This window comes from Cryphonectria parasitica, assembly GCF_011745365.1.
Source record: "Cryphonectria parasitica EP155 unplaced genomic scaffold M406scaffold_1, whole genome shotgun sequence".
Lineage (NCBI taxonomy): Eukaryota > Fungi > Ascomycota > Sordariomycetes > Diaporthales > Cryphonectriaceae > Cryphonectria > Cryphonectria parasitica.
In genome coordinates, this window is record NW_024468909.1 from 6,029,183 (window position 1) to 6,056,450 (window position 27,268).

General features: G+C 54.6%; 10 protein-coding genes across 10 annotated transcripts; 4 read left to right on the forward strand and 6 right to left on the reverse strand.

The window, feature by feature from the left end:
- Positions 1–6,214: 6,214 nt before the first annotated feature.
- On the forward strand, positions 6,215–8,412 carry M406DRAFT_336567 (carboxypeptidase S1; the record flags this gene model as incomplete). The annotated part of the gene is made up of 4 exons (XM_040921164.1): positions 6,215–6,894; positions 6,981–7,066; positions 7,130–8,089; positions 8,120–8,412. 4 exons carry the CDS (start codon positions 6,215–6,217, stop codon positions 8,410–8,412), a joined length of 2,019 nt encoding a protein of 672 aa, XP_040781995.1.
- An 832-nt stretch (positions 8,413–9,244) lies between these two features.
- On the forward strand, positions 9,245–10,073 carry M406DRAFT_326438 (uncharacterized protein; the record flags this gene model as incomplete). Its single annotated transcript, XM_040920086.1, has 2 exons — positions 9,245–9,628; positions 9,666–10,073. The coding sequence occupies 2 exons, from the start codon at positions 9,245–9,247 to the stop codon at positions 10,071–10,073; spliced, it is 792 nt and encodes a 263-aa protein (XP_040781996.1).
- A 997-nt stretch (positions 10,074–11,070) lies between these two features.
- On the reverse strand, positions 11,071–11,229 carry M406DRAFT_247081 (DUF1777-domain-containing protein; the record flags this gene model as incomplete). Its single annotated transcript, XM_040916446.1, has 1 exon — positions 11,071–11,229. The coding sequence occupies one exon, from the start codon at positions 11,227–11,229 to the stop codon at positions 11,071–11,073; it is 159 nt and encodes a 52-aa protein (XP_040781997.1).
- A 1,198-nt stretch (positions 11,230–12,427) lies between these two features.
- On the forward strand, positions 12,428–13,682 carry M406DRAFT_59828 (uncharacterized protein; the record flags this gene model as incomplete). Its single annotated transcript, XM_040924651.1, has 3 exons — positions 12,428–12,586; positions 12,647–12,821; positions 12,943–13,682. The coding sequence occupies 3 exons, from the start codon at positions 12,428–12,430 to the stop codon at positions 13,680–13,682; spliced, it is 1,074 nt and encodes a 357-aa protein (XP_040781998.1).
- A 784-nt stretch (positions 13,683–14,466) lies between these two features.
- M406DRAFT_224165 (uncharacterized protein) lies at positions 14,467–14,973 on the reverse strand (the record flags this gene model as incomplete). Its single annotated transcript, XM_040915679.1, has 2 exons — positions 14,467–14,781; positions 14,845–14,973. Coding segments are annotated over 2 exons (444 nt in total), but the record flags the coding sequence as incomplete, so codon positions are not given.
- A 1,296-nt stretch (positions 14,974–16,269) lies between these two features.
- On the forward strand, positions 16,270–17,629 carry M406DRAFT_101090 (uncharacterized protein). The gene is made up of 3 exons (XM_040914942.1): positions 16,270–16,570; positions 16,638–16,672; positions 16,814–17,629. The coding sequence occupies exons 1-3, from the start codon at positions 16,537–16,539 to the stop codon at positions 17,390–17,392; spliced, it is 648 nt and encodes a 215-aa protein (XP_040782000.1). The 5' UTR covers positions 16,270–16,536; the 3' UTR covers positions 17,393–17,629.
- Positions 17,630–17,742: 113 nt separating this feature from the next.
- Positions 17,743–18,708, reverse strand: M406DRAFT_354674 (uncharacterized protein). The gene has a single exon (XM_040922970.1). It carries the CDS (start codon positions 18,682–18,684, stop codon positions 18,025–18,027), a length of 660 nt encoding a protein of 219 aa, XP_040782001.1. The 5' UTR covers positions 18,685–18,708; the 3' UTR covers positions 17,743–18,024.
- Positions 18,709–21,213: 2,505 nt separating this feature from the next.
- M406DRAFT_285905 (cleft lip and palate transmembrane 1) lies at positions 21,214–23,339 on the reverse strand (the record flags this gene model as incomplete). Its single annotated transcript, XM_040918646.1, has 2 exons — positions 23,239–23,339; positions 21,214–23,145 (listed from the first exon to the last, which is right to left on the reverse strand). The coding sequence occupies exon 2, from the start codon at positions 23,134–23,136 to the stop codon at positions 21,214–21,216; it is 1,923 nt and encodes a 640-aa protein (XP_040782002.1). The 5' UTR covers positions 23,137–23,145; positions 23,239–23,339.
- Positions 23,340–24,168: 829 nt separating this feature from the next.
- Positions 24,169–25,282, reverse strand: M406DRAFT_326445 (uncharacterized protein; the record flags this gene model as incomplete). The annotated part of the gene is made up of 4 exons (XM_040920087.1): positions 24,169–24,831; positions 24,919–25,001; positions 25,032–25,055; positions 25,243–25,282. 4 exons carry the CDS (start codon positions 25,280–25,282, stop codon positions 24,169–24,171), a joined length of 810 nt encoding a protein of 269 aa, XP_040782003.1.
- A 737-nt stretch (positions 25,283–26,019) lies between these two features.
- M406DRAFT_248550 (putative aldo-keto reductase family protein) lies at positions 26,020–27,036 on the reverse strand (the record flags this gene model as incomplete). The annotated part of the gene is made up of 1 exon (XM_040916539.1): positions 26,020–27,036. The coding sequence occupies one exon, from the start codon at positions 27,034–27,036 to the stop codon at positions 26,020–26,022; it is 1,017 nt and encodes a 338-aa protein (XP_040782004.1).
- Between the last annotated feature and the right edge of the window lie 232 nt (positions 27,037–27,268).

The following is a 27,268-nucleotide window of genomic DNA, read 5'->3' on the forward strand; positions in this document are numbered from 1 at the left end:
CCTCGAAGAAGATATGAGGAGGTCTGGACCGCTACAACTGCCCTCCTGATAATCCTGCGAGAAAGAGACGTGCCATTGGGGCTGTCCTGTGAGCGATGTTGTGCGACCCTAGAATGGCGGCCATCGATGTAGATTAGAGGATATCGTCTAATTCTGCTAATGTGGTGTCCGGCACGAAGATAATTCTGGCTTTGAGCGTGTGGGTTACTGTAATCCGGACAGCAAAGGCTATCGGACTGAACGCAGAAGTGCGACGTCACACCAAGTCAGCAAGGAGAACATATTTTATCTGCCTTGCTTGTGTGAATATAAAGATACCCAAGAGGAGATGGGTCAGATTGACTTTTTCTGATGCACAGAATACTGGTTTGAGGCGGGGGTTCTCATAGAGTGGATAGCAATTGATCCAGTTGTTCTCATGAAGTTCTCGATATGAAGGGGCAAGATGAGGTCGTTTAGTAGCCTAGCGGCCTAGGACAAGCACAATGATACTCCAGCACGTGCCGAGTACGGTAAGCAGCCTGTTAGTGCAGAAGCACAGGCCACCATGATGCGGTCCTCTTGTAATCAGTACCCCACATTGAGAGCTGCAGCTATTCGACCCCGCGATCCTAGCTCCCGCCTGCCCACTCTAGCTCGCCAGTTGCCTTCGGCGTATCAACAACACGGCACCAGCAGCCTAACAACACCACTTGCCTCTTTTCTTTTCCACATTACTCTCCTTTTCCCAAATACCAACAGACTACCACCGCACTCTACCCTACCCCAGGTCGAGTGGGCCTTTTCTGACAGGGTTTAGCATCTTCTTCCCTTGTTGACATAGGTGCTGTCCTACCTGGCCCTTCAGAGAGATTGTGTCAACGTCCATTACAGCCTCAGCATCCATATTGTTGCTGCCAGTCAGTCACTGTTCACTGCCATAATACACAAGAGCTCGTGATCGCGCAACGCGATCCATCCATCCCTCAAGATGGCGATGAGCATTCCCCAAAACCCGACCTCGGCTACGGTCACACAGCTCCTCATGAAGCTGAACGACACCGACCCGGATTTCCGCTTCATGGCCTTGAACGACCTCATCACCGTCTTCAACACCGGTAAGGCCGACATGCTCCATCACGATTACAACACTGCCGCTCGAACCATCGACCATGTGGTGAGGGCTCTAGATGATCAGAACGGAGAGGTTCAGAACCAGGCCATCAAGTGGTAAGCTTCTCGCCCCTCCCCTCCTCCTATCTCCGCCGCTCCTCGGCCATGATACTCCTTCTGTTCTTGGTATTGACACTGCTCTCCTCTCCCGATGTAGCCTCGGGCCCCTCGTTTGCAAGATACCGAGTAATCTCATCGCGCCTTTGATTGAAAAGGTGACGACCATGAGACTCCAGAATTCCGTCGACAACTCGGTTCCAGCCCTCGCCCTCCGAAACGTTATCGAGGCCCTCCCAAGACCCCGGCCGGGCATACCATCTCCCAAAGACGTCAGTGAGGCATACGCCAGCATAAGTAGGGTGTTGATGCCCCGTCTCTTGGGCCGCTCGTCAAATTCACAAAAGGGGCCCTCCGCCATACGCCTGCCCGCCCCGGGTCAGGGAATGGTCGACGGGGAGGTCAATTCTGATGTCGTCGACGTCATAATAGAGGTGGTCAAGTGCTTTGGTGTCATGCTGTCCCCCTACGAGGAAGTTCAGGCCTTACAAGATGTCGTGCTCGGCCTTCTGGACAACCAGAGCGCCACGTCCGCAGTGAGAAAGAAGGCCGTCATTGCTGTGTCCATCTTGGCCGTCTACCTCCTGGATGACCAGCTTGCCTCCTTCATCGCCCGGGCCGTCAAGGTCCTGCAGAACCCTCAGACGGACGCTGTCACCCGGCGGCTGTATCTCACCATCATGGGATCCATGGCGAGGTCCATTCCTCACCGCTTCGGTCAGCACATTGGCAGCATTGCCCAACTCACACTTTCTTCCCTGAGTGAGGATGTCCTGCAGGAGCATCTCGAAGAGTTCGGTGATGGGGACGATGTGGCCCCGGAATTTGCTGAAGTGCGGGAGGCGGCTCTGGTTGCTCTCGAGGCATTCCTCGCTTCATGTCCGCCAGAGATGCGCCCCTACACTGATGACGCTATTGCAGCCTGTCTTCGATATCTCAAATATGACCCCAACTATGCGGATGACGAGGATGAAGACATGGACGAGGAGGACCAAGAGGGAGATGATGGAGAGAAAGACGACGACGAGGAGGAGGAGGAGGAGGACGACGACTTCGGTGACGATGATGAGTTTGAGGCCGGTGGTGGCTTTGATGATGATGACGACGCGAGCTGGAAGGTCCGCAGGTGCGCAGCCAAGGCGCTCCATACCCTTGTCGCCACCCGCAGCAACGGTGATCTCCTGGAGAACGGTGTGCTCTACGAGCGTGTGGCACCTCTACTGATCAAGCGTTTCGGCGAGCGCGAGGACAATGTCCGTCTGGACATCATCGCCGCGGCCTCCCTTCTTGTTCGGAAGACTGGCGTGGGCTTGGTACCCGAGTTTACTCTTGATGTTGCACAGCCCGACGGACAGATGCCACCACAGAGTCGCAAGCGGAGGCGTCAGAGCAGTACTGGAGCCCCCGGCGCTGCGGGTAGCGGTCTCGTTTCGCCCAAGATGGATAGAATTCCTCCCTCTGGGCCGCGCGCCGACCTTTCCAAGCTCACGCCGCAGATTGTCAAGGCGTCTGTCAAGCTGCTGAAGGGCAAGTCGTTACCCACTAGACAGTCGGCTATGAACCTCCTCGATGACTTGATCCTCGTCCAGCAGGGTGGACTCTCAGACCATCTGGACCAGATCCTTGACGTTGTGGTTGATGCGGTCAAGACGATCTCTACCTCGACAGCGACGTCCATGTCCGGTGCCGGCGGCGCCGCGTCAGCCACGCCAGCTACACTTCGTGTGTCGGCTCTCAAATTCCTTAGCGACATTGCGAAGACACATTCATCTGCTCTCTTGCAGCCTCATCTCTCAAAGATGGTCGATGGGGTGATTGGAGCTGTGAATGACCGGTTCTACAAGATCTCGTCACAGGCGATCCAGACTGTCGAGGAGGTTGGAAAGGCCATCACCCCACCGCGGTCGCGAACGACAGCCCAGAAGTACAAGGGGGAGCTGTCCAAGCTTTTCGATGTGATCCTCGAGCGAGCTGCTGCTATGGATGCGGACGCTGAGGTTCGACAGAAGGCTCTGCATGCGCTGGGAACGCTGTTGGCTCGGACAAGTGACGCCGAAGGCGCCAAATTGTTACCTGCAGAGAAGAGGGAGAAGGGCCTGTCTATTATTGCAGATCGACTGAAGAATGAGACGACGCGTCTCGCCGCTGTCAAGGCCGTGGACGACATTACTGCCCGAACATCGCCCAGCTTCAGTGCCGCATGGGCACGAGACGTTGCCGGGGAGCTCTCGGCACAGCTGCGCAAGGCAAACCGCGTCCTCAGAAACTCCAGCATCCAAGCACTGAAACACCTGATGGTGTCCTCGGCTGGGCAGCAAGCGATTGACCAGGCCACCAGAGAGACCATTGTAGAGGATCTGATTCCAATCCTGAGCACCAACGATGCTCAGCTCCTGGGACCATCACTCACCATCCTGGCTTCCTTGGTGTCGAGTGACAGCGAGGGCACCGTCAGCCCGCAGATCACTACCGCCATCTGTGGTCTTGTCAACGTCAACGTCGTGGCGGCTACCCTGAATCCTCTTCTGGACCTGGTGACCCAGATCGGCACGTCCGGGAAAGGCGAGGCTTTGATGAGCAACATGCTCCAGGAAGGTATCAATGGCGACCCGACGATTGTTGGCAAGGTGATCGGCACGCTACTAGCCTCTAGCGGTGGGACAGGCGGTGTCGACATCAACAGCTTTGTCCATGAGGCCGAGGTCTCTACAGAACCCGACAAGCGCAGCCTGGCACTCAGCGTACTGGGCGAGGCCGCACTCCGGTTGGGACCGCGCGCTGCTCTGGAGCCAGAGACTTTCCTCAAGCACTTTGGAGACGAGTACGATAAGTCGTCCATGATTGCAGCGATGGCTCTCGGACGTGCTGCGGCCGGCAACCCACAGCAGTATGTGCCTGTGATATTGCAAGGCTTCCAAGAGGCGGGTGTCAAACAGTACCTGCTCCTGCATTCCCTCAAGGAGGTTCTGCAACAGAATATCGACATCAGCCAGTTTGCCGCTCCCATCTGGGACTGCCTATTGAACGCGCCACAAGCCGAGGACAACCGGGCCGTTTCTGCCGAGTGTATCGGTCGTCTGGCAATTGTCGATCCCGAGACCTTTATTCCTAGGCTGAATGTAAGTTTGTCTTCTGCTCTTTTTGTGTCTGTGAATATGCCTATCCTTCGTGACCGCAGGCTAACACCTTCTGTAGAAACTCTTGGGTGACTCGTCCCCAAGCTTCCGAGGCATCGCCGTCCAGGCTCTACGGTATACTTTTGCAGACAGCGGTGATAAGTTTGATCATGTTCTGCAGAACTACCTCGTATCGATGCTCACGACGATGCTCCAAGACTCTGAAATGGATATCCGTCGGCTGGGAATGACGACTTTGACATCTGCGGCTCACAACAAGCCCGACCTGGTGCTCAGCCACCTGAACGTCTTGATGCCATTCGTCCTGAGCGAGTCGGTGGTGAAACCTGAGCTGATCCGTGAGGTTATGATGGGACCATTTAAGATCATGGTCGACGATGGCCTGGAGATCCGCAAGGTAAGTTTGAGACACACACACACACATCATATAATAATCGTCGAAGGTTTGCAAGGAGACTAATCTCGATTTATCTACAGGGTGCATACGAGTCGCTCTACGCGCTGATGGAGGTGGCACTGTCGAGGATTAGCATCATCGAGCTGTACGACCGGGTGATCGCGGGTCTTCGGGACGACAATGATATTCGGGCCCTCAGCAACCTGATGCTCTCGAAACTGGCCATCATTGACCCTCAGGAGACGGTGCGTCGCCTGGACACGATTGCGGAAGCGTTCCGGGCGACGCTATCCACGAAGCTCAAGGAGAACTCTGTGAAGCAGGAGTTTGAGAAGCAGGAGGAGGCCTGCCGCAGTGTGCTACGGACGACGCTGCTGCTCGGCGACAAGCTTAAGGGAGCGTTTGGTCCGGGTCAGTGTCAGACGTGGTCAGCATATTGGGACTGGGTGAGCAAGGACTATGAACGACTGCTGCGGCAGCTCCGTGAGGAGAACGTAAAGATCGGCTACACCTGGGCGTAGGATGCTCAGAAGCCGATGGATCGGGATACTACGCGAGCCAACCACTTCTGACGGCTTCTTGAACGAGCCAGCAGTTGAACCGTAAAGGGGGGGGGGGGGGGAGTAGTAGTAGTCAGTGGTGGTAGGAGGCTGCCCGCTGCACGACCACCCTCCTCTTCTGCGCGCTTTCAAGGTGGTCAGGGTGGTGATCACGACATAGACAACAAGCAAGCAGTGGTACTTTTTTGTTTCGCAGCTGCCTCAAGAACCGGATGAGCATTTTCCACAACGAATACAGCCTTTTGTTATGAGAAATTATTTTATTCTGACGCCGCATGGCACCGAAAAATGAGAAATGAATAGGATCCGGTATGCTGTCTCCATTCTCAATGTGCAGCTATCGCTCGATGTTCCATGACATACAAGTCTTTGAGGATGATTTTTGTTCTTCCCCTTTACATACAACACTTTTCAGGTGATTGCTGCCATCGTTTCTCGGTATACTCAGTCCAGCGTTTGTGACTTCTCCTGGGCTGCCAATAGGAACATACAATGCAATGTCACCACGGAGTAGTGCTCGGAGTAGTAAGACGCGGCTTATCGTCACCCCGGGCTTCTGCAGAGGAAACGACCCTACCCTCCAGTCCCTCACTTGCTAGCAGGGGCCGGAATTAAATCATTCATTGAGTTTCTGTGTTTACTCCGTCATCTTACTTATTTATTTAGCTGGCGCTTCTTGTCTTTGTCCATTATTTTGTGTCTCGTCTCTTTTGCTTTTTAATGGCAGGGCTCTTATCTTTTCTCGACTCCTGTTTATCACACTGCTGATTCTCCATCCACATCCAACAAATCAAGGCTCTCCTGTTGTGAGACGATATATTCGGACGTGGGGAGAGAGAAAAAGAGGAAGAGAGAGAGCGAGTCAGAAACTCTCATTGATGATGCATACCCCCACGATGCTCCTGGCCACAATGGCCACCCTCGCGGGCCTCAGTGCTGCACAGTTTCCTCCACCGCGCGAGGGAGTCACCTGGGTTCGCTCCCAACACCACCCAGGGATCACAATCTCGTACAAGGACCCCCAGATCTGCGAGACGACGCCCGGGGTCAAGAGCTACAGCGGCTATGTGCACCTCCCGCCCAACTCGATCAACGAGACGGGCGAGACGCAGACATACCCGATCAACACCTTCTTCTGGTTTGTGGAGGCGCGCAAGGACGCGCACCGGGCGCCGCTGAGCATCTGGCTGAACGGCGGGCCGGGCGGGTCGAGCCTGATGGGGATGCTGAGCGAGAACGGGCCGTGTGTGATCGAGGCGGACAGCAACTCGTCGGCGCCGAACCCGTGGGCGTGGAACAACGAGGTCAACGTGCTCTTCATCGACCAGCCGGTGCAGGTGGGCTTCTCGTACGACAGCCTGAACAACGGCACCTACGAGCTGCTGCGCAACAACCCCATGGAGTCGGAGCTGTCGGGGGACGACGAGTGGTCGCCCATCAGGCTGCGCGACTTGGTGGATGGCGAGGTGCCGGAGCAGAACGCCACCTTCTACGTCGGCACGTTTCCTAGTCAGAACTTGACGCAGACGCCCAACTCGACTGAGCATGCCGCTGTGGCACTGTGGCATTTTGCGCAGACTTGGTTTGAGGAGTGAGTCCTTCTTTTTCGCTGTGTCTCTGTCTCTCTGTCTTTCTCTTGTGTGTGGACAGTGATACTCATGAGAAAAACAACTACAGGTTCCCAGAATATAAACCTCATGATGAAAAGATTAGTCTCTGGACAGAGAGTTATGGTGGTCACTATGGACCAAGCTTCATGAACTGTATGGTTGTTTCTCCCGCCAGCACAGATCATGATCAAAGAATTACTAACATAAGACACATAGTCTTTCGCAAACAGAATGAGAAGATCTCACGTGGTGAGATCTCTGGGCCAGGCACACACTATCTGCACCTCGACACGCTCGGCATCGTAAACGGGTGCATCGACGTCGAGGTGCAGGACGAGACCTACTCATTCATGGCCTGGAACAACACGTACGGCCTCGTCGCGGTCAACGAGACGACCAAGCACAGGCAGCTCTGGGAACTGTTCCGACCAGGCGGCCTCAAGGACAGGGCCGCCAAGTGTAAGCGCCTGGACCAGCTCCTCTCAGCCCAGCGCTCCTCGCAGGCCCAGAAGAAGAAGGAGGAGGAGGAGCACGACGACAACGACGACGAGGTAGTCGACCCGGAATACGTAGAGGCCTACTGCCGAAACCTCACCATGGCCAGCCAAGAGATCCTCATCCAGCCGTACCAAGAGACGCAACAGCACGGCTGGTTCGACGTGACGCACCCGGCAGGCGACCCGTTCCCTCCCAACTACCACCTGGGCTACCTGAACCAGCAGTGGGTGCAGCGCGCCCTGGGCGTGCCCGTCAACTTCACGTGGGCCTCGGGCTCGGTCAGCCAGGCGTTCAGCAAGCACGGCGACATGCCGCGCGGCCACCACCTCGAGGCGCTCGCGGACCTGCTGGACGGCGGGGTCAAGGTGCACCTCGTGTACGGCGACCGCGACTTTGCGTGCAACTGGATCGGCGGCGAGAAGGCCTCGCTGGCCATCCCGCACCGGCACCAGCAGGCGTTTGCCGCGGCCGGGTATGCGCCGCTGACCGTGGCCGAGGGCCCGCCGTTTGTGCCGTTCGGCCTGACGCGGCAGCATGGCAACCTCTCGTTCACGCGCGTCTTCCAGGCTGGGCACATGGTGCCGAGCTACCAGCCCGAGGCGTCCCTGCGCATCTTTGAGAGGGCCTTGTTGAATCGAGATATTGCCACGGGGACGGTGGATCTGACGCGCACGGGAGGTTGGGCAGGAGGTAGTGCCAAAGGGGGAGAGGAGGAGGGGGAGAAGGATATCTTTAGCACGGTGGGCACGAGGGATACTTGGTGGAGGAGGAACGAGTTGTTGCCGTTCGAGGGGGGTAGATGTTATATCCTGCAGCTCATGACGTGCTCGCAGGAAGACATTGAGGCGCTGAGGAACGGGACGGCGGTGGTGAAGGATTATGTTCTTGTAGGTGTTGATCATCAACAAGAGCAGCAGCAGCAGCAGCAGCAGCCTGTAGGAGGAGATACTTTGGAAGAGGAGGGTCAGCAGGTGATGTTGGCGGTGGATAACGAGTTGTAAAGGATGATGTGGTATTGAACATCAGCGCCAGAGGCATGTGAAGAATATATCTATATATGTATATAGATATATGTATTGAAACACAGCCAGTTCATTTGTGCTCCTCCACTGCAATGATAAATACAATTAGTTCTAGTGATTGGCATTAAAGACTGGACTTTATAACACTTTTGCAACTTGACTATTGAGATCCAGGATGCAGTCGTAAATCAATATGGATTATCTGAAAGCAATAGTCAGAAATATTTATAGAGTTGAGTTCCATAGTCCTTAATCGTTTGCATCGGATTTGGTTGTACCTTCAGAAACGGGGTATACTTTAGGTGCCCGAGTATGGAGCACTTGCATCATATTTCCGCGGCGGAAGAAGCCGGCCTATCATCACAGCACCGAGGATAAATTCTATATTACTGCCCACTACATGCTTCATGAACTCCACCTCGGGGATTTCCATCTCAAAACTCACAACCTTTGTACATACTCTCTGTGCAGACAATCAACAACCCTCACGCCGGATAGAAGACAACCGCTGGGCTGTATGGCATAGAAGACAACAAGGCAGCAGAAGGGAGAGAAGTAAAGGCGGCCTTGCTTCTGCTTCTTCTTCTTCTTCTTCTTCTTCTTCTTCTTCTTCTTCTTCTTCTTCTTCTTCTTCTTCTTCTTCTTCTTCTTCTTCTTCTTCTTCTTCTTCTTCTTCTTCTTCTTCTTCTTCTTCTTCCTCTTCCTCTTCCTCTTCCTCTTCCTCTTCCTCTTCATTAGATACACAACCTCATCCACTTTTCATCTTCCTTCACTACCCATCACACCGCCCACCGACGACCAAACAAACACAATGACGGCCCTCTTCCCATCCTCCTTATTCCTCTCCCGCGCCTACTGGCAGGCCGACCTAGACTTCACGCGCACCAACCCCAACCGGGCCCAGCACCTCCCCTTCCTCCTCCTCCTCTCCTTCGCCGCCGCCGCCGTCGACGTCTTCAGCGTGCCCTACCTGGGCGTCTTCACCGCCAACAACACAGGCAACATCGTCTTCCTCGCCCTCGCCGCCGCCCAGCTCGCCGCCGTCGACCCGGCCGACGTCCACCCCGTCGCCGCCGTCACCTCGCTGGCCGCCTCCTGGGCCGGGTCTGCCGTGAGCGGCCAGATCGGCAACGCCCTGGCCGCCCGCAGGAAGCGCTTCTTCGTCGTCGCCGACATCCTGCAGCAGGCCGTGCTGGTCTTTGTCGTCGTCGGCCTCATCTGGGGGCCGTCAGGTGCGGAGCAATGATGGCAGCTCCGAGTATGTCGCCGTCGCCCTGCTGTCTTTTTCCATGGGCTGCCAGAACGTCACCACCAAGGGCATGAACGGTCCCCCCACCATGCCCACCCAGGTCGCCACGGGCGCCATGGCCGACTTCTTCTCCGACCCGCGCCTGCTGGCCCGCCGGAACCGCCCGAGGGATGAGAGGATCCTGTTTATCGTCGTCTTCTTTGTCGGTGGCCTTGTCGGGGGGCTGGCCTATCGCTATTATGCGCCCCAGCTGTGTCTCCTGCTGACGGCCGTCTTCAAGCTCCTGGCTGGGCTCTCGCTGCTGTTCCTGCGGGTGGGCCGCGGGGCTGGTGACGAGGAGAAGGAGGCTGGTGGGTCGACCGACAGCCCGGCCGAGCAGGTCAAGGCGTGAGGTAGTTTATATATGTTAAATAGAAAATGAAAAATCAGACTATACGTAGATGACCTGGTGTCTCACATAAGTATCTGCATCTCATGAGCACACCCACGTGCTATTCTCAGAGGTATGCATTTGGAAGGCTGTACTACATTCATCTCTGAGACATGGGACACACCGAGAAGGGAGTTTACGGACTGGTGAACACGATGATTTAGGTCCTCTCTTGCCGCTCTGCTTTCCTCTTAGGGAATAAAAAGATATGGCTAGAGGAAGCTGCCATTCGAGCAGTGTCGGCTGAAGCAGGCATGTCCTCGGAACGAAGAGAATGATGCCATATCAAGGTTCAGCAGCTGTGCTGTGATGATACATGTTGTAGACATAATTGAAAAGATTCTTCAAGTCATTGAATCCATGTATATATGGTGAAATTCTGAAAGGTGTATTGATTTGTATATTTTCGTTTTGCATACATGTTTAGTGAGTTTATTGGATAAACAAAATAAAAAAGCGTGGCCTACAGAGTTCAAGAGTTGCAAGCTATTCCATGATCCTCCTGCCACATGACAAAACTTGGTCAGGCACAGGAGAGGTTACGTAGCAAATCATCATTGGAAACAGTCTCGTCAGAAACGAATTGCATCCTTCTCACCAAACATGGAGCATTTTCCCCGGTAGCAAGCAGAAGTCGACATCGCCTGACTGCGCCTGCTGCAGCACGCTTATACAAAATTATCACTGGTGGCACGATTTCCACTCACCTTTGTCAAGAGAAATGATAAAAAGGTGTAAACTGTGCGCTTATTTAGCCGACCTTTTGGCATCTAACCCTATGATAAAAGCTCGGCGTGATGACTGACCATTGACAATGTAAAATAAAAACCAATTGAGAGCCCGGCGCTCGATCGTTGGTGGCGCAGATCTGGCAAGTCGGGAAGAGAAAGAGAGAGGGAGAAAGAGGCCAACGTCCACGGCCGCGGCAGAATGGCTCTCAGATAGAAATAGTTTCCTCTCAGCGGGGAGGGCTCAGCGGCCTGTTGAAACCGCCAACACGGTTCATGTACTGGCGGTATTCAGTCTTCTTCTCCTTCCTCACCGCGCCGACATTGTTGCCCACGACCTTCTTCCCCTTGGTGGAGCCAAAGCCCCCAAATCCCATCATCGCCGCCATGTCGCCCATGCCGTCGTCCTCCACCTCGAGGTCCTCGTCCTCATCCATAGCCTCTGCTGCTGCTGCGGCGGCGCCGTCGTCCTCGTGGTACTGGTCGTCATGTTGCCGACCTCGATCGCGCTCATCGTGGTAGCGGTCCTCTGGATCTTGGTTGGAGCGAGTACGGCCAGGCTCGTCGTCCTGCCCGCCGGCCCTCCTCGGCATCGAATGTTGTGCGCTCAAATCTTCGGCAATATCAGGCTTACTCCTCGTTGGCAGGTCTGTAGTGGCAGTAGTTGGGCTGCCAGGGTGACGAGGAGACGCGGATCGCCGGCGGTCATCTGGAGGAACCAGGAGGCGGGATGTCAGCATTTTCGTAGACCATCTCCAACCAGACAAACGAGACTGTCAGTCCTCCACATACCATTTCTATGCCTCGGCGTGCCATTACCCCTGCCGCCGCCGCCTCTTCTGTCGTAGTCTCTCGTACGTCGAGAATCATAGTCGTCCCGTCCACCGCCGCCACCACCACCACGGTCTCGCCCTCCGCGCCCGTCACGCTGCGGCCTGTCGCGAGATCTGGACCGATCGCGTCTGCCGTCTCTGTCTCGGGTGTATCTGCCGCCGTCTCTATCGCGGGACCTGGACCTATAGCGTCGCCTGTTGTCGCGGTTGTCTCCGTCATTCTCGTAACGTCTCCGGTCGCGGTCGCGGTCTCGGTCGTCTCTGTAGCCCCCTCCGCCCCTACGATCACGAGGCGCCCTACCACCGCGTCTTGATGAGTTGTCGGCCATTTTCTTTTCTTTGTTGAGCCAAGGGTTTAATGGTTGTTGTGGGAAAACAAAAGCCAGGGACAGGCTATCTCATCTTGTGTGGAGAGATGGTTTTTAGGTGGACGAGAGTGAAGGTCTTCGAACAAGCTTTCGAGGTGGACCTTTTCTAAGGTGGCGGGCAGATGCGGCTGGGATAGGGCTGCTACTTACTTACTTCTAGCGAGTAATACTAGCGACACAGGCATACAGGCATGACAAGATCCTTTTCCAGCGGGAAGGTGTGTGCTATGGCCGGATGCACAACCCCTGTACCTTTTTTTTCCTTCTTTTGGCCAAACCCTGCCCTCGACTTACTCATCTGGAACAATTTCAACTCCCAAGCATGTGATGATACTTTTCGATCTCAACCATATCCTAATTGTGGTTCATTTAACGCTTCATAAAGCATGGCCCCTTCGGCACAGGCCCACAGGCGCTCTCACAGCCTCTTACTATTCCAAAAATTACTCAACCTGAGAGACAGCGCCAGCCCACTGACCCTGGTTCTCGATACGCTGGAGCAGAGCGCAAGTCCTGCTATACAAGAATTCATACTAAGAGCCAAAGTATGTTCAACAGAAACAAATAATGATAGAGGTGTTCTCCTCGCTGACTAGTTCGCACAGATTTCTCACACCAAGATCATATTCATCTCCTTTGCCACGATTCAAAAGCCCAGCCATGCAGATATCTTGATCAAGGCTCGAGGCAAAAGTCTCGAAAAGTTGCGGTCCGAGATCGTATCTCACTGCCCACCACCCACGGCACCACCAATATCCAAGGATGCCTCGTCTTCTCCGAGTTCGTCATCCCTTCTTGCTGCTCACAAATCCCTCCCTATCATCATCAACAACCTCCCTCAAGTCTCTGGCGCTGATACCGTTGCTGTTGCTGATGTCGTTGCTGATCCAATCATCTCCAGAGACCCTCCTTCTCATCGACGAGCTCAACCCCCTCGCCGCAAGAGCCCCTCGCCACCTGACCAACTTCCTCTCCAGCCTCCTCACCCACCCCGCCATCTCCCTCGTGGCAACCTACCACGCAGACGTGCCCCTCTCCCTGCGCCCTTCCGTGCTGAGCGAGTATGAGCCCCACCCCTTTACCCTGCTCAACCACCTCGCCACCACCATCCTGCGTGTATCCAGCCTGTCCCACGCCATCGAGCGCCGCCGCGCCCAGGACCGCAGCCTTCCCGAGCCCGAATTTGGTCTTGGTGAAGGCCGCGAGGGCGTGCTCATCGGTCTTCGCTCCTCCTCCTCCGGCAGGGCGGATAGCGGCGGCGGTGGCGGTGGCACGGTGGGCGAGGGTGTCGTCATCGACATGGAGCTACGGCGGCGGAGCGGGCGGGCTGTTGTGGAGCGCTTCGTCCTGATGCCCTCCTCCTCCTCATCGCGGAGGGACGCCACGGCAGGCTTGTCGCTGCTGTCAGACCACCCGCAGTTTGTTGCTGCGCCGGAAGATGCTGGTGGGGGCGATGACGGCGAGGGTCTTGCGGACACGACCTTCAGCCTAGGGCTCACGGAGAAGCAGCGCAAGGACAGGGACGGGATCGTGTTGCCGTATTTTGATGCGCAGACGGACGTTGGTGGAGGAGAGGGGGGAAGGATATTGTATGAGATGGGGCGGGAGGATGACTTTGATGATGAGGAAGATGAGATATAGATGGGGTTGATGTAGACAAATACTAACCTCACGATTTCTCGGCTGGTTCTTCTTTTCGGCAATATTCTTCCAAGTCATTAGTATGGGCCGACTTGTCATGATATTTGTATTTTCTGGGTTCTATTTACAGCGAGCAGTTTTGAGGCTCCAGGCTATCCAGGCCCAGGCAGCAATTTCCCCCCATTAAACTGGTGTCGTGGTTTTCTCCAGCACATGTGCATTCCACATTCCCCAGCACTGCGTCCGTAACGACCGCCTGCGCTTGAAAGAGGGTTGAATGATGGGAAAAGTTGATGTAGGTTGGCTACAGCGTGGTTTGGGTACCAGTCTTCACAGGTTCAGGGTTCTCGCTGTTGGAATCCACTGTGAGGCCGTTTGCCGTATCGTCAAAATCGCCGAGGGCTGTACCATTGGGAAGAAGATGGGCGTTGACAATAATTTCATCCTTGACGATCTCAGAAGACTGAGAGCCCTTGGCGGTAGGAGAAGAAGCCTTATTTGCCTGGGCCGATGTGCTGTCATCCGCCGTAGAGCAGTAGATGCTGCTGGAAGTTTTGGGGTTGCTCATCTCGGCCTTGGTCTCACAGATCGACTCAAGAGTCTCGTTGGCCATTCCGTCCTTCTTCGTTTTTTTCGAGGATTCGGAGCCAGCATGGACAGTTGTCGCCTCGCCGCCGGCGTCGACGAGTTTGTCCTCAGCAGGCTGACCATCACTTGACTTAGACGGAGAGTCGTCACCGCCTCCTCCAGTCTTTTTGGACCGCAGAGGCTCCGGTTTATACTCATCCGGGATGCTGGCGCCCCACTCGATCTCGACCTTGCGGATGTAGAAGGTGTCAAAGTCGCCCGCCGCGCGCCTATGGTGAGCAGTCCAGGCATCCTTGAGCCAGGTCGGGTCGTGCATGCCCTTGGCAAGGTTGGACGTGTACTCCTCGGCGTCGTGGCGGAAGCTGTTGTCATTGCGGAGAGATTCGAAGTTGGGACGCGCGTCGGGCGTGCCAGCGTGAAGGATGTGTGTCTCGTCTGGAAACAGGGCGAGGATTTCCTTCTTGTCCTCGCCTGTGAGGCAGTCCCAGGCGGCAGGCTGGAGGAGAAGAGACTTTCATGCAGGTTCGAGTCAGCGGAGGGGGTGATATCTGAGTTTGCATAGAAGAAGACTTACCCGTAAATCCACGTCGACCAGAGGAGATTTGGTGTTTTGGGTCACGTAGTCGGGGTCCCACTTGGTGGACTTGCGTTTGGTGACCTTGGCCTTCTTCGCAGCAGGGGGTCCTAAACTGTCCTCTTGGGGCGTTCTGTCTACTTTGCACCTTTTGGGAGCAACCCGACGCTTGTTTGTGGTGGAAAGAGCCGCCTTGTCCTCCTGCTCAGGAAGCTCGTCATTACCATCGTAAGCAGCCGCAGCAGCAACAGCAGCAGCAGCAGTGGTGGTGGAGGTAGTAGGAGTAGTACGCCTTGCAAGGTTTCTTTTGGAACGTTTGTGTGGTGGTTTGTCAATGACCATGGTCTCGAGAGCAGGTATCATCTCCTCAGTGTTGTTGTTGTTGTTGTTGGCTAGGACTTGTTGGCCGTTGGAAGAAGCTGGTTCGGTAGGCTGAACAACAATGCTTCTGGTATGTTCGTTCTCATCAGCAGATTCTGGAGGATCTGAAAGATCAGAACTAGACTGCTGGCTGCTCATGGGCACCTGCGAGCCCTTTTCCTGTGCAGGTACCATGGTGGTTTAGTTGTGATGGATGCTCAAGACAAGTAAGGCTGGCAGGAAAGAAAGATGGTCCAACTGCTAGCCAGCTTCTTTTTAGGTGCTGGTGCTGAGGGACCCTTGCCAGAGACTCAAGAGTGCTGTGAATTGGAAGAGAATGAAAGCTTGTGACCCCAAGAAACAGAGACTCTTAATTCTTCTCCCTCTTCTGAAAGACTCTCGGATCTGGTGAGGTTCGGGTGAGGTTGCAGAAGCGCCAGTGAGACAGACCCTTGTATAGGGAACCTGAGGGTCCTGAGCTGCAGTGCTTGCTACACAGAGGACTAAGAATCAGGACAGGCCAAGAGTTTGCTCTTGAAGAAAATAAGGTCATTTTTCAAAGAGATTCAATGGCAGATGCGTGTGTAGCAGCAGCCGAGAATGAAGGAAGACAGAAGTCGCTTCGATGAAAAAAGGCTAGGGTTTGGTTGGTTTGGTTTGGTTTGGAGGTAGAGGAACATTAGATCTGGAGACCAAGGTCCCAAGCAATGGAACGATTGGTTCTCTCACTGCAACAGCAAATGCCGACAGAAGATGCTTCTATGATTGGCACAGCATACACGAGGTTGGTCAACAACACAAGTGAATTTATGAAAGAGATCATCCTTTGGCAAGCAATGATTATCACGTCTTTCTCCCACCCCATTGATAGCAAGGCTGTCCCCAATTCCAGCTGCATACTATCAACGGCCCCACATGAGCTAACAGTGACTCTGTGTACGATTGGTCAGCCTTGATGTAAGTGGCCCCCCCCCCCCCCCTGATTGCCTCGACATCCACTGAGACTGAATGCTTGCACCTTAAACAGGTTTCCCTTCTTGCAACCCTGATCATTCGTGAACCAGAGCAACCTCCACCCTGGTTTCTTTCTTGTATATGAACGATCCCTCCTGTCTGATAGCTTTGAGAAGTCAGTTTGAGTCAACTGTAGGCATCAAAGCAGGCAGACATAATAAGACACGCTAGAGAGTTAAGGCCACGTTCGGGAAAAGAGTCCCCGGCCAAGAGCAGCTGCCCTCTCCAGAATTTAGGACCCGCGCAGAGCACAACCAGTCTCTCTTACCAACGGTCAAGACTGCTCTTGTTGAAACACACACACACGGGATACCCAAGATGATCCGGTCAACACAAATAGCACGGCTTGATGGTATGATTACGTCCCCCTTCGGAGCAGCCAACCAAGAACCTCAGAACTGACAGGACCACCAACTCAGGCCTCTACCTCTGCGCATCTGTCGATGATGAAGCAGTACGTGTCAAAACCTCTCTCTACCCCGCCGTCATCGCCCTTGGTCTCTCACACTCCAAGTCTTGCACACACACCCAACAACCAGTCAAGCATCTAATCAAAACTTCTAACACTGCCCTTGCTAACCCGCGCGCCTCTTAGACCGAGTCCTCCCTCTCCGAGATCAAATCCCAGATCAAACTCATCCTCCGCCGGCTCAACCGCAACGCCGAGCCCCAGGCCTCGATCGAGTCGGGCAGCTTCACGATCCACTACCTCATCACCTCGGACATTGTCTACTTCTGCATAACCGAGCGCTCCTACCCGCGCAAGCTGGCCTTCACCTACCTCTCGGACCTCGCGACCGAGTTCACCACCATGTACCCCATGGCCCAGCTCCTCAGCCCGACCCTGCGGCCCTACGCCTTTATGGAGTTTGACAACTTCATCTCCAAGACAAAGGCCACCTACAGCGACGCCCGCGCCACCCAGAACCTCGACAAGCTCAACGACGAGCTGCGCGACGTCACAAAGGTCATGACCAAGAACATCGAGGACCTGCTGTACCGCGGCGACAGCCTCGAGCGCATGGGCGAGATCAGCTCCCGCCTGCGCGACGACAGCAAAAAGTACAGGCGCGCCGCCGAGCGCATCAACTGGGAGCTGCTGCTCAAGCAGTATGGGCCCTTTGGCGCTCTGGGCTTCATCATATTGGTGTTCTTGTGGTGGCGCTTCTTTTGATTTGAGGACACAAAAACAAAAGAGGGACGAAACGGGCGATCGTGGAGTTGGAGGCGTTTATTATCAATATTTATTTGTTTATTTTCACGGCATAGCGATGTGCTTGAAGATCCTGGCATGAGGAGATGGTAATGATATCTGGGAGAAGAATCGCAGAACAGTTTTCTCGTCAATATACAACTGCTGTATTGCAGCGAGACTGAGTAATGTGTCTCAGGGAACATTGATGAATGGGTTTGGAATTTGTTCAAGTCTCCCTATACGTGGTACTGTGAGAGGCTCGTTACGTAGAAGAGGCCCGAATTCTCGCAATATTATGCGTCAACAAAAGACAAGCTATAGATTGTATATGATGATAAAGCCTGACGGACGGCTTTGTGCTGTGGTATTCTTTCGAGCGTAGACTGGGTTCTACGATCTAGGTATAGTTATATAAGTCGCTGAGCGAATGTGATGTACTCTGTGCCTCTCTCCAATATCTGTTTTGAACGCCGAAGCCTAATCCACGCTTCCGTCCTTTCCGAGGAAAATGAACTACTCCCCCCTTCCCCCTCTTTCTCGTGAAGGGAATCGATCCATAATCATAATGCTGGTCTTCGCGTGTGCTGATATACACCCTTCTGGCTGGCTGGCTACATAACCACACAGTTCTTCGTAGCCGCCTGCAAGCTCGGCACGGCAACCGAGGTATGATACCACTCCAAATGCTCCTGGAACGCCCTGAGGCTGCCGAACCCCTTCTCGTCCTGGACATACCTCGTCTCGTCCTCGTCGCCGGCCTCGTAGTAGTTATAGTCGTCGCAGTAGGGACACAGGATCCGAGCCTGCCAGTCCCCTATATCCGGGCTGATGTGGTTCGCGATCGCCAGCGGTGCAAAGACCACCGTCTTGTCCTCGCCCGCCGAGAGAGAGGTCCCACGGGCCTGCCAGTTCGGCTGCTCGGTGACGCCCGACGCGACGGGCAGCGGGTCGAGCGCCGACGGCATGCTGTGGAGGTCCTCCCAGACGATGAAACCGTCGCAAAAGTCGCACGAGAAAGCAATGTCCCGGTCACCGAACCGCTCGAACCGTCCCACGGAGTTGCACGCCGGCACGAGATCCACCAGCGACGACCTACGGCCGTCCCTCTGCTCTTCCGTGTCGGACTGCTGGCCGTACTGCTGCTGCTGCTGCTGCTGCTGCTGCTGCTGCTGCTGCTGGTGGTGGTCCCGCTCTGGTTCTTCCTCGCCGTCGCTCCGCAGGTCGATCGTGCCCATCTCCATCACCTCGCCTGCCACCCCCAGTGAGCTCATCGTGGGCGTATTCTGCTTCCAGCTGGGCGGCCGCTCCTTTTTGGGTCCCATCATCGTCGTCGTCGTTGTCGTCACCCTCGTCTTCACGTCCCGCGCGATCTCGTCCCGCGTGCTCTCGTACCGGCTCGCCCTGCGGCCCAACCCATACTCCTTCCTCCGATCATCGAGCCGCCTCTGCCGCCGATACACCTCAAAGGCGCCGAGGCACCGGTTGCCGGACCCGCCGCCGGCGATGTCGGCCTGTTGGGAGGCGAAGATACGCGCGGCGGCCCGGCGCTGCGCGCGGTGGAGGTCCCTGCGGAGATCGAAGGTGTCACGGGCCCAGAGCGGGTTAATGGGCCCGCCCTGCCGGAGCCAGTCCTTGAAGGTCTGGCCGTGGTAGATGAAGAGGGCCCGGAGTTCGCGTAGTTCGTCGAGGGATTCGGCTGGCCGACCAAAGAAAAAAAGTGTCAGTAGGTAGTTTCACGCAGAAAACCGTTAGAGAGGATAATGTAGGCACAGGGCACAAAAGGAGAAGGTCTTGGGGGGGGGGGGGGGGTTGGAAATTTCCCCGGCATGTACATACGCCTCCTGTCATTCTCGTAATAAAAGTTCCCCTTCAGCAGTGGCCCCAGTTCCTGAAAGTCGGCCTTGGCCTCGTCCAGCGTATCCTCGAGGGCGCGGACCTGTTCAAACTCGTCCGACGCCCAGTGCCTCTTGTCGGCGAACATGAGCATGCGGAGGGAATCGCTGATGGCATTGGCAATGTCGGCCAACAGAGAGCCGACAGTCTCTCTATCCTCGTCTTCGTCATTATCTTCTTCGTCCTCCTGCTCCCCCGCGTTATGATCCACGTGGGGGCCTTCTCCATCATGCTGACCACCACGGCCGTCGCTAGGGAAGTGGTGCTCGGTCACGATGACCTGGAGGGATTTCTGTTTCGCCTTGTGCTTGTATGTGGAGGTGGCGTGGGCGTGGGAGGAGGAGGAGGAGGAGGACGGTGTCGAGTTGTGTCGTCCACTGTCCGTGGGGTCGGCGCCGCTGTTCATCATTCGCGAAGGACGAATGCGTCTCCGTCTCTGTTGCGGCGGCTGCTGAGACTGGTCGGGCCGGTAGCAGCCGGCACATAATGCTGAAGAGAAGAAGCACACTGGTCGTTCTGGTCACTACTGGTAGTGCTCCTCCCCCCTTCTTCTTGTAGACATGGAAGGAAGCTGGGGTCGTGTTGAGTCACAGAGAGAGAAGAGAGGTTGTGAGGTTATGTTCGTTGTCTTGGTCGTTATCTACTTCAGACTAAAGGTTTGGTTGGGTGAGCACAGATTAGCTTTTCTTGGCTTTTTTCTGAACTGATGACGTTTCGGCCCCCCGTCTCAAGAGGGTTCGCCAATCGGACGAGTCAGAAAGCGAAAAAAAGGAAAAAGAACACAGACAGGAGGATACAATTGCACGTCAATCAAAATGTGCTGCGCAGCATAGCGGTGGGGAATGGAGACAAGATGAAAGATAGAAGCAAAGCCCCCCCAACCCCACCCTTCGCAACATTCGAGTTACGTAGCTGTCGACAGGTCTCTGCGCAATGAGCAATGCCTATCCGGGGGGTTCCTTGGCAGTGTGTGACAGTGAGAGGTGGGCCGCGTGGCATTGTACTGCGTTGAGCAGAGAGCACTGCCCACTGTCCAAATCACCCACATTCAAAGTCACGGAGTTACAGCGCTGTTTCCAGCCAAGCTTCAAGCCATCAAGGTGCGTCTAGGGGAAAGGGAAGCATCCCAAAGAATCTTCACTAGTAGCACGTACACAACTATGGTAGTATTGCATACAACTTAGTTGCATAATACAAAGTAATAGTCGAAGAGGACATTTCCACCAAAAAAAAAAGGCAATTACATATATGTCAATATTACTGGTGACGGCAAATCATACATGAAAACCAATCTTTCTCACCTTGACTTCAGTTGAGTTGGCTCACTATGACAAAAGAATGCAGTGTCAACGGACCGCACATTCACGATGCCGTCAAAAGTCGCGGCTTAGACTGGGCGGTCTTTAGGCCTAGACCGACTCCAAGGCCCCTTGTGGGAACACACTGGAGTTGAACCCCTGGGGTCCCGTCCGGAATGGACCCGCTGCAGAGTGGTACCAACTGGCCCAGTCTCTACTAGCACATACGACAGTACTAATGTGTCTCGGCGGCCGCCTGATTCCTCGTGCTGCAGGCTTCGCCCACCCGGGGGCTTTCGGTGGTGTGGGTCCAAAGCGCATGCCGATTGCTGACCGGGGCTTCATTACGAGTATCCACTTTCGGGGCTCAGTCTGCTGCGCTTTGCATGGTCGGTGAGGTGAATTATGAACTTGGGATGGACCAGCAGTGACGGCATCGTGAAGATGCCAATTTCTATGCCCCCGAACGCCGTCTGTGCATGTGCATGCAGAGTCACCCAAGAAATCTGTTCTACCGTGGCGCAGCTCGAGTGGTCCCGAAGACTCAATATGCTTCGACCGCCGTCTCTCTCCCCCCTTCTCTCACTCCCACGGACACACCCTACCTCCCTACTTTCTCTTGGTTGCTTTGCCCTTGCTGCTAGCACCGGTCGTCTTTGCGCTCGAAGCCTCCTCTGATAACGCAGGAGGAAGCTCCTTCTTAGCATCGTCCTCCTTTTTTTCTTCCTTTTTCTCCTCCTCCTCGTCGTCTCCGCCCTGTCCAAACTCATTGACACGAGTGTAGTCAATCTTGTAAGCCCACCTCTGGTATATATACACAAAGAATATGATGTCGTCTCTGAATGTCGCCAGCCGGTGCAGGATGGGCATCTTGATTGTAAATGCGAACAGGTCATCGATGAACGTGTTCAGGAACTTGTACATCATGGCCTTGCCCGGCATATGTGCCACACTCTTGAGCCTGTAGTTGATGTAAAGCGCCGGCACCATCATCAGGAATCCGTACGCATACACCGACCCCACAAGTGTTGTGATGATAAACGAGTACCACGACTTGTGCTCCTCGTACACGAGCGAGTAGATTGCGTAGGCGATCAGGAGCGGTACCCCGACCCAGTACATGTACTTGAAGGCAATCGCATCATACTCCTGCGTCTTTTGCTCCGTCTCGCTGAGCTTGTGCTTGTCCTCGAAGACGATGTGCTTCGGAAGCCATGAGCCGGGCGGGGCGTCGCGGACCCTGATGTTGACCACGGTCGTAACCTTCCACAGCTCGATCACGATGCCGACGCCCTGTGTGCCCAGAATCATCCAGCTGGTGTTTTGTGAGTTATCCACCAGGTAAAGGAAGATGATGGTCTGCATAAAGACGTTTGCCAGGATCGTCCGGACAGAGATGCCCACGTTATCCTTCTTCTTGCGGTAGTGTGCAATATCGGAACCAAAGGCCAGCGTCTCGAGGAGCATGTGTGCAATGCTGACGACAATGGTGATACCAAGAAGGATCGGATTAGTATCGAGGAAGATCTCCTTCACCATCTCGATCTCCGAACCATCACCGCCCCCAGCGACGGGATTTCCAAACGCGGCCTGACGTGCAGATTCACGTCCGCCAAACTCGACGGAAGCCATCAGCTGGAACTTCCAGTTGGCAAGGTTGTTCAGCTCAATGTGGAGCGGCAGCGTCTTGACAGTCTCGTTGACCGGGTTGAAGTGGCTCTTGAGCTGCCAAAAGCCATTGACGAACAGGATAGGATAGTACCACGAGTTCTGACCAGACCCATCTCTGGCACCGGTAGGCTCGAGGGTGATGAACTGGCGGGCAGCACCATTGGTCGTCGGGTACATCATGGTGCCAGCACCCGGGACGAAGGAGATGGTGGTGTTTGGGTGATAGTAGTTGCCGATGACGATAGACCCAGCTTCGGCGGCCTCGGCCTCCTCAGCCTCGGTAAGATTCTTGTTCTCGAGGAGACTACGGGTCTTGGCAACCTTTTTCTTTGGGATATACTGGGTGAAGGGGTAGAGGAAGTAGTATGCCTTGGAGGGGTCGTATGGCTTCTGCGTCGGATCCAGGTTGACCCCCTGTTCGTGCAGGCCGACATAGAAATGGCCCCAGAGAGTTCCGTTGTTCTGAACAGACGCCGGCACCGTGATGGTCGTATCTATAGTGCGCTTCTCGCTCCAGTTGCCCAAACTGTACTCGGTCTCTCGGAAGACGATCATATCCTCAGGCGTGTCTCTTAGGGGCTTGGGCTTCATGGACGGCGAGAGGGTGATGATGATGTCGACCACGCTGTCGTCGGGCCACATGGGAGCGATCTTTTGTGGCACAGGATTCCATGTAGCACCCTCGTCAAGCTTGTTGGGTCGGAGCGCATAGGCAGGGACGTCACCCGTGTTCGTGGGGACCTGAACCGCTTGGCCGTTGGCATCGGTGACAGTCTTGCTCTGCTGCGGAGCAGGCATGAACTGCTTCATAACGAACTGCATACCGAAATAGAGGGTGGCTCCCCATACAAGGCGCGACATGATTGAAGACTGGAATTGGGCATGCTGCCTGTCAGCGCACCGTCATTTTTGTTGGCTTCTGCAGTCGAGGGTGGATGGTTTGATCAGAATAACTTACGCCGCCTTGCTCCTCTTGCGCAGCAGGCGCTGCGCCTGCTGCTCCGTTTCCTTCAGGCATTGTCAAGGTATTGACAATGACACTGACACTGAAACTGACACGTCCTAAGGTATTGTTGAGGCCACAATGATCAGGGGCAGACAAATCAGCCAAGCCTGTTTGTGTGTTTGTGTTTGTGTATGCTGAAGGGAAATTTCTCGGGCGGCATCGCAGCAATAGCAATTGCCACGTACTATCAGTACAGATAACGTAGCTGGGAGGAGCTCCTGCAGGCTCTGGTCTGGGGGTAGGTCAGTACCTTAGGTAGTAAGTATCCACTATGGTTCCTTAGGCAAGCTTGGGGGGTTTGCGGGGCCCTGGAATTCTGCCCCCACACAGACCCGAACTGCTGGGATCTCTTGCAACCTCACTTAAAGACCCAGCGGTATATTTCCTCTTAGGTAAGGACATAGAAGTAGGCAGTTAATTAATATGCAACCCCAGAACCTAATTAGTCTACAACCTGGCACTGTCATTTGGAGTATATCTACTGTACACAAGTCTTTCTCTTACACAAGGGCATGTGACACTGGGTTTGACATCCTGTGTGCTAATGCGGCAACAAGAGCTCTTATGAAGGAGCAAATCAGCAATTCAGCCAGTGAGATGCAGATGTGATCAAGCAAGTATACAATATAATTCATCCACGATCTGCCCATTTTTGGACTATCGCATGTCAGGAAGATTCTTATAAGAAAAGAGCATCCAGTGCCAGCTGTCAAAGATACCCCGTGCTATTTTTGCAGGGTTCAGTGTGAGCGATCAAAGATACAAGACAAAGATGGAAACGAATCAAGATAGGGTCGTTTTCCCATATATCACACTGCGTCTCGTATTGTGTATCCTCCCTGTTTCCTCACTATTATGGGGCGCGAACACCCTGTTTCTCGCTCTCATCACATCGACCCTAGCCAACGTTTTACCTCAGCTTGTGTGAAGTCTGAGCCCTTGCCAGGCGAGACGTTTGGCTGTGGAGAGAAACTTGAATATCTGGCCGTCTCTCTGTTACCAGATGATCCTGGTTCCTGTGTATTGACTTCTTTTGCTGGCACATGGTCCGGTTCGTCGATGTCCATTTCGTCAGCGCTGCCACTTTCGGTGCTAGACGACAAGGCATCCGCCTCATCATCGACGTGAAGATTGAGTCCAAAGTGCCGCAAGGACCTGCCAAATTCCATCTGTAACAAGGCTCGGCCAAGTGGCAATTTGGCCACCTCCTCCACTTCCTTCATTTGTTTCCGCAAGTCGTCATTCATCTCAGCACTGAATTCCAATTTGTCGCCGTCTTCGTCTCGTATGAAACGGAACGTCTCGACAGGTTTCCCACTGGTGTTTGCCCGGGTCTCCGCGCCACTCTGGGGCTGCTGGTCTTGAGCATTCTTCCTCTTGGCAGCAGCTTCGGCCGTCAGCTTTGTGATGCCAGCCTTGCGGAAAGCTTTCGGCAGCTTGAACTGCGGTAAGTTTCCCACCCACTCGCCTTTTTCATATGCCTCCTGAAGAATTTGGAATCCTGTGTGTGTGGGATTGTATCCGACCCAGTCCCTTGCCGGCGCATCCATCTGCATCACCGTTTTCAGAGATATAACCGGCAATAGTGTTGCGTCGCCTAAGGGTGACTCGATGGGGCCTAGTTCTGGGTGACTGACAGACATGCTGCCTGTTTCCAGGGACTTGACCTCTTCTAATTTCTTGAGGAACTCTTTCTTCCAAGAGTCGGTGTCTTTCGTTGCTGTTGAAGACGTGGACTCGTCGCACTCACTCCGACCCTCGCTGCCGAAGTCATCTTCACACACTGGGGTATTAATGAACCATAACCCAATAGTATGTACTGATCAAGAATCAAACACCTTATCTCTTGATCCAGAGAAAGTATAATTATACCAATTCCAATTCCAGCACTCCCAACGGTCAATTGAACGAAACATGGCATGCCCCGCAAAGGCAACTCGTGGCATGATTGTAATGCTGACGATTGGTCGCCTCTTTGAGGCATGGGGAGGCGATGTACATAATGGGTGTCTGAAGCGTGCAGCTCGATCAGGCAGCAACGGGAGGGCATCCAATGAGCAGTCGAGCACATGCATAGCCGCCGGAAGCAACGTGGGAGGGCTGAGCAGAAGGTGTTGAAGACATTCATGGAACCCCCGCCTAGTAAGTTCCGACGACTGTCGAGAGAACTGGCTGTAACGTGGGGGCTGGCTGGTCTGAGCGACTGACCACACGAACTATAGTGTTATTGGTCAGGGTGAAGTTAAAAATGGTTCATTGTTTACAGTTCTAGAAGTTTCAAGTATCAGCCAACATCACACCCACTACAATGGTGATAAGAGAGTTATTAACAGAACTAGCCAGCACCTCAGCTTGAGTATAGTGTATAATGACAATTTGTTTATGAGTGAAACTACCCATTGCGACTTTGTCCCTCCTCAACTTGAGCATCCTCAGTTGATCGACCAAGACCACACAAACCCAAACTGCCCTGAGTTGTTCTTTGTCTCTGTGATCTACCCCTTGTTGAGTGAGTAGTCAATACTATGGCAGGACTCAGGAGTGGAAAGTCGTATGTCAAGAATACTGTGCAAGTGTAATTGCCTTTTTAAACATTCGTTAAGTATAAAATTTACAAGCAGTGGAACAATTCCTACATGTATCTGGACGTGTGTATAATGACTGTTCACCAGTTGCCCTTCCAAAGTTATGTATTACATTCTCCATCACCATTGCACAACACAAAGAGCACAACACACTCAATCATGTTGCCAGAACGACGTGGTCCCTTCCCGGGCATGCTGGTCCAGCTCTGCCATCTCCTCGTCGCTCAGCATCCACTCCTCACTCGCCGCCCTCGCGTTCTCCTCGGCCTGCTTGGCATTCTTCACACCGCCCAGCGGGATCGCCCCCTTCTGGATCACCCACTTGAGCGCCACAGCACTGGGCTTCACCCCGTGCTTTTCCCCCACCGTCCGCAGCGTCTCGAGGAGCGGCGCGAGCTCCTCGATGGGCACGTCGCCAAACTTGCGACCCGACGGCGGCGGGTTGTCCTTTGTGTATTTCCCCGTCAGCCGTCCCATGCCCAGCGGGCTGTAGGCCATGAGCACGATGCCCCGGGCCTTGCACTCGGCGAGCAGCCCCGTCGTCTCGGGCCGGGTGCGCAGTAGGCTGAACTCGACCTGGTTGCTGGCGAGGCGGTACCCGCGCTTCTTGAGGGCCTCGTCCATGCGGACCATCTCGTCCAGGCTGTAGTTGCTCACGCCCACGGCGCGCGTCAGGCCCAGCTCCACGCACCGCGCCAGCGCGCCCGCCATGCTGTCGATCGAGTTGAGCACGTGGATCGGGCCGTGCACCTGGTACAGGTCCATGCTCTCCAGCCCCATGCGCTGCAGGCTGCCGCGGCACGCGTTGACCATGCCCTTGCTGGGGAACAGGCGCGTCGGCGGCCACGGGATGGGCAGGAACTTGGACGCGAGCACCAGCCGCGTGCGGAAGTCGTCCGGGGTCAGCGCCGCGTCCGACCGCAGCCTGCCGATGATGCGCTCGCTCTCGCCGCTGCCGTAGACCTCGGCCGTGTCGACGAAGAAGAGGTCGTTCTGGGCCATGGTCCGCCAGGCATCGTCGAGGTCCTTGACGGCCGAGGCTGAGGCGTTCTTCCACGTCATGTTGTCACCCCATGACCACGAGCCGATGCATAGATTGGGTAGCGGGATGGTGCCTGCAGATTCTCGAGCGCAACGGAGGCTGAAGCGTCCCGTTGCTGCTGCTGCCATTCTGGATGAGGATGAGTCTTGTTTTAGAAGGACAAGTGTTGAGTTTGTGGATTTGTGTTATCGTGTGGAAGGAAAAGATGAGTGTCGGCAGCTGATATGAGAGGACACTATACTAGTAAACTTACTATGTCATAGGGAAAAGAGAACCGCCCCGGTTTTATATCGACTTGTACTGCATGCGGTCAGTTCTGAAACCTAGAATGTGTCCGGCAGTACTACAGTACGGAGAGAT

Coding starts and splice junctions, on each gene's coding strand:
- M406DRAFT_101090 (XM_040914942.1), top strand. CDS start 16,537: ATGATCCGGTCAACACAAATAGCACGGCTTGATG. Junction 16,571..16,637: donor ACAAATAGCACGGCTTGATG/GTATGATTACGT, acceptor CCACCAACTCAG/GCCTCTACCTCTGCGCATCT. Junction 16,673..16,813: donor CATCTGTCGATGATGAAGCA/GTACGTGTCAAA, acceptor CGCGCCTCTTAG/ACCGAGTCCTCCCTCTCCGA.
- M406DRAFT_354674 (XM_040922970.1), bottom strand. CDS start 18,684: ATGAGCTCACTGGGGGTGGCAGGCGAGGTGATGGAGATGGGCACGATC.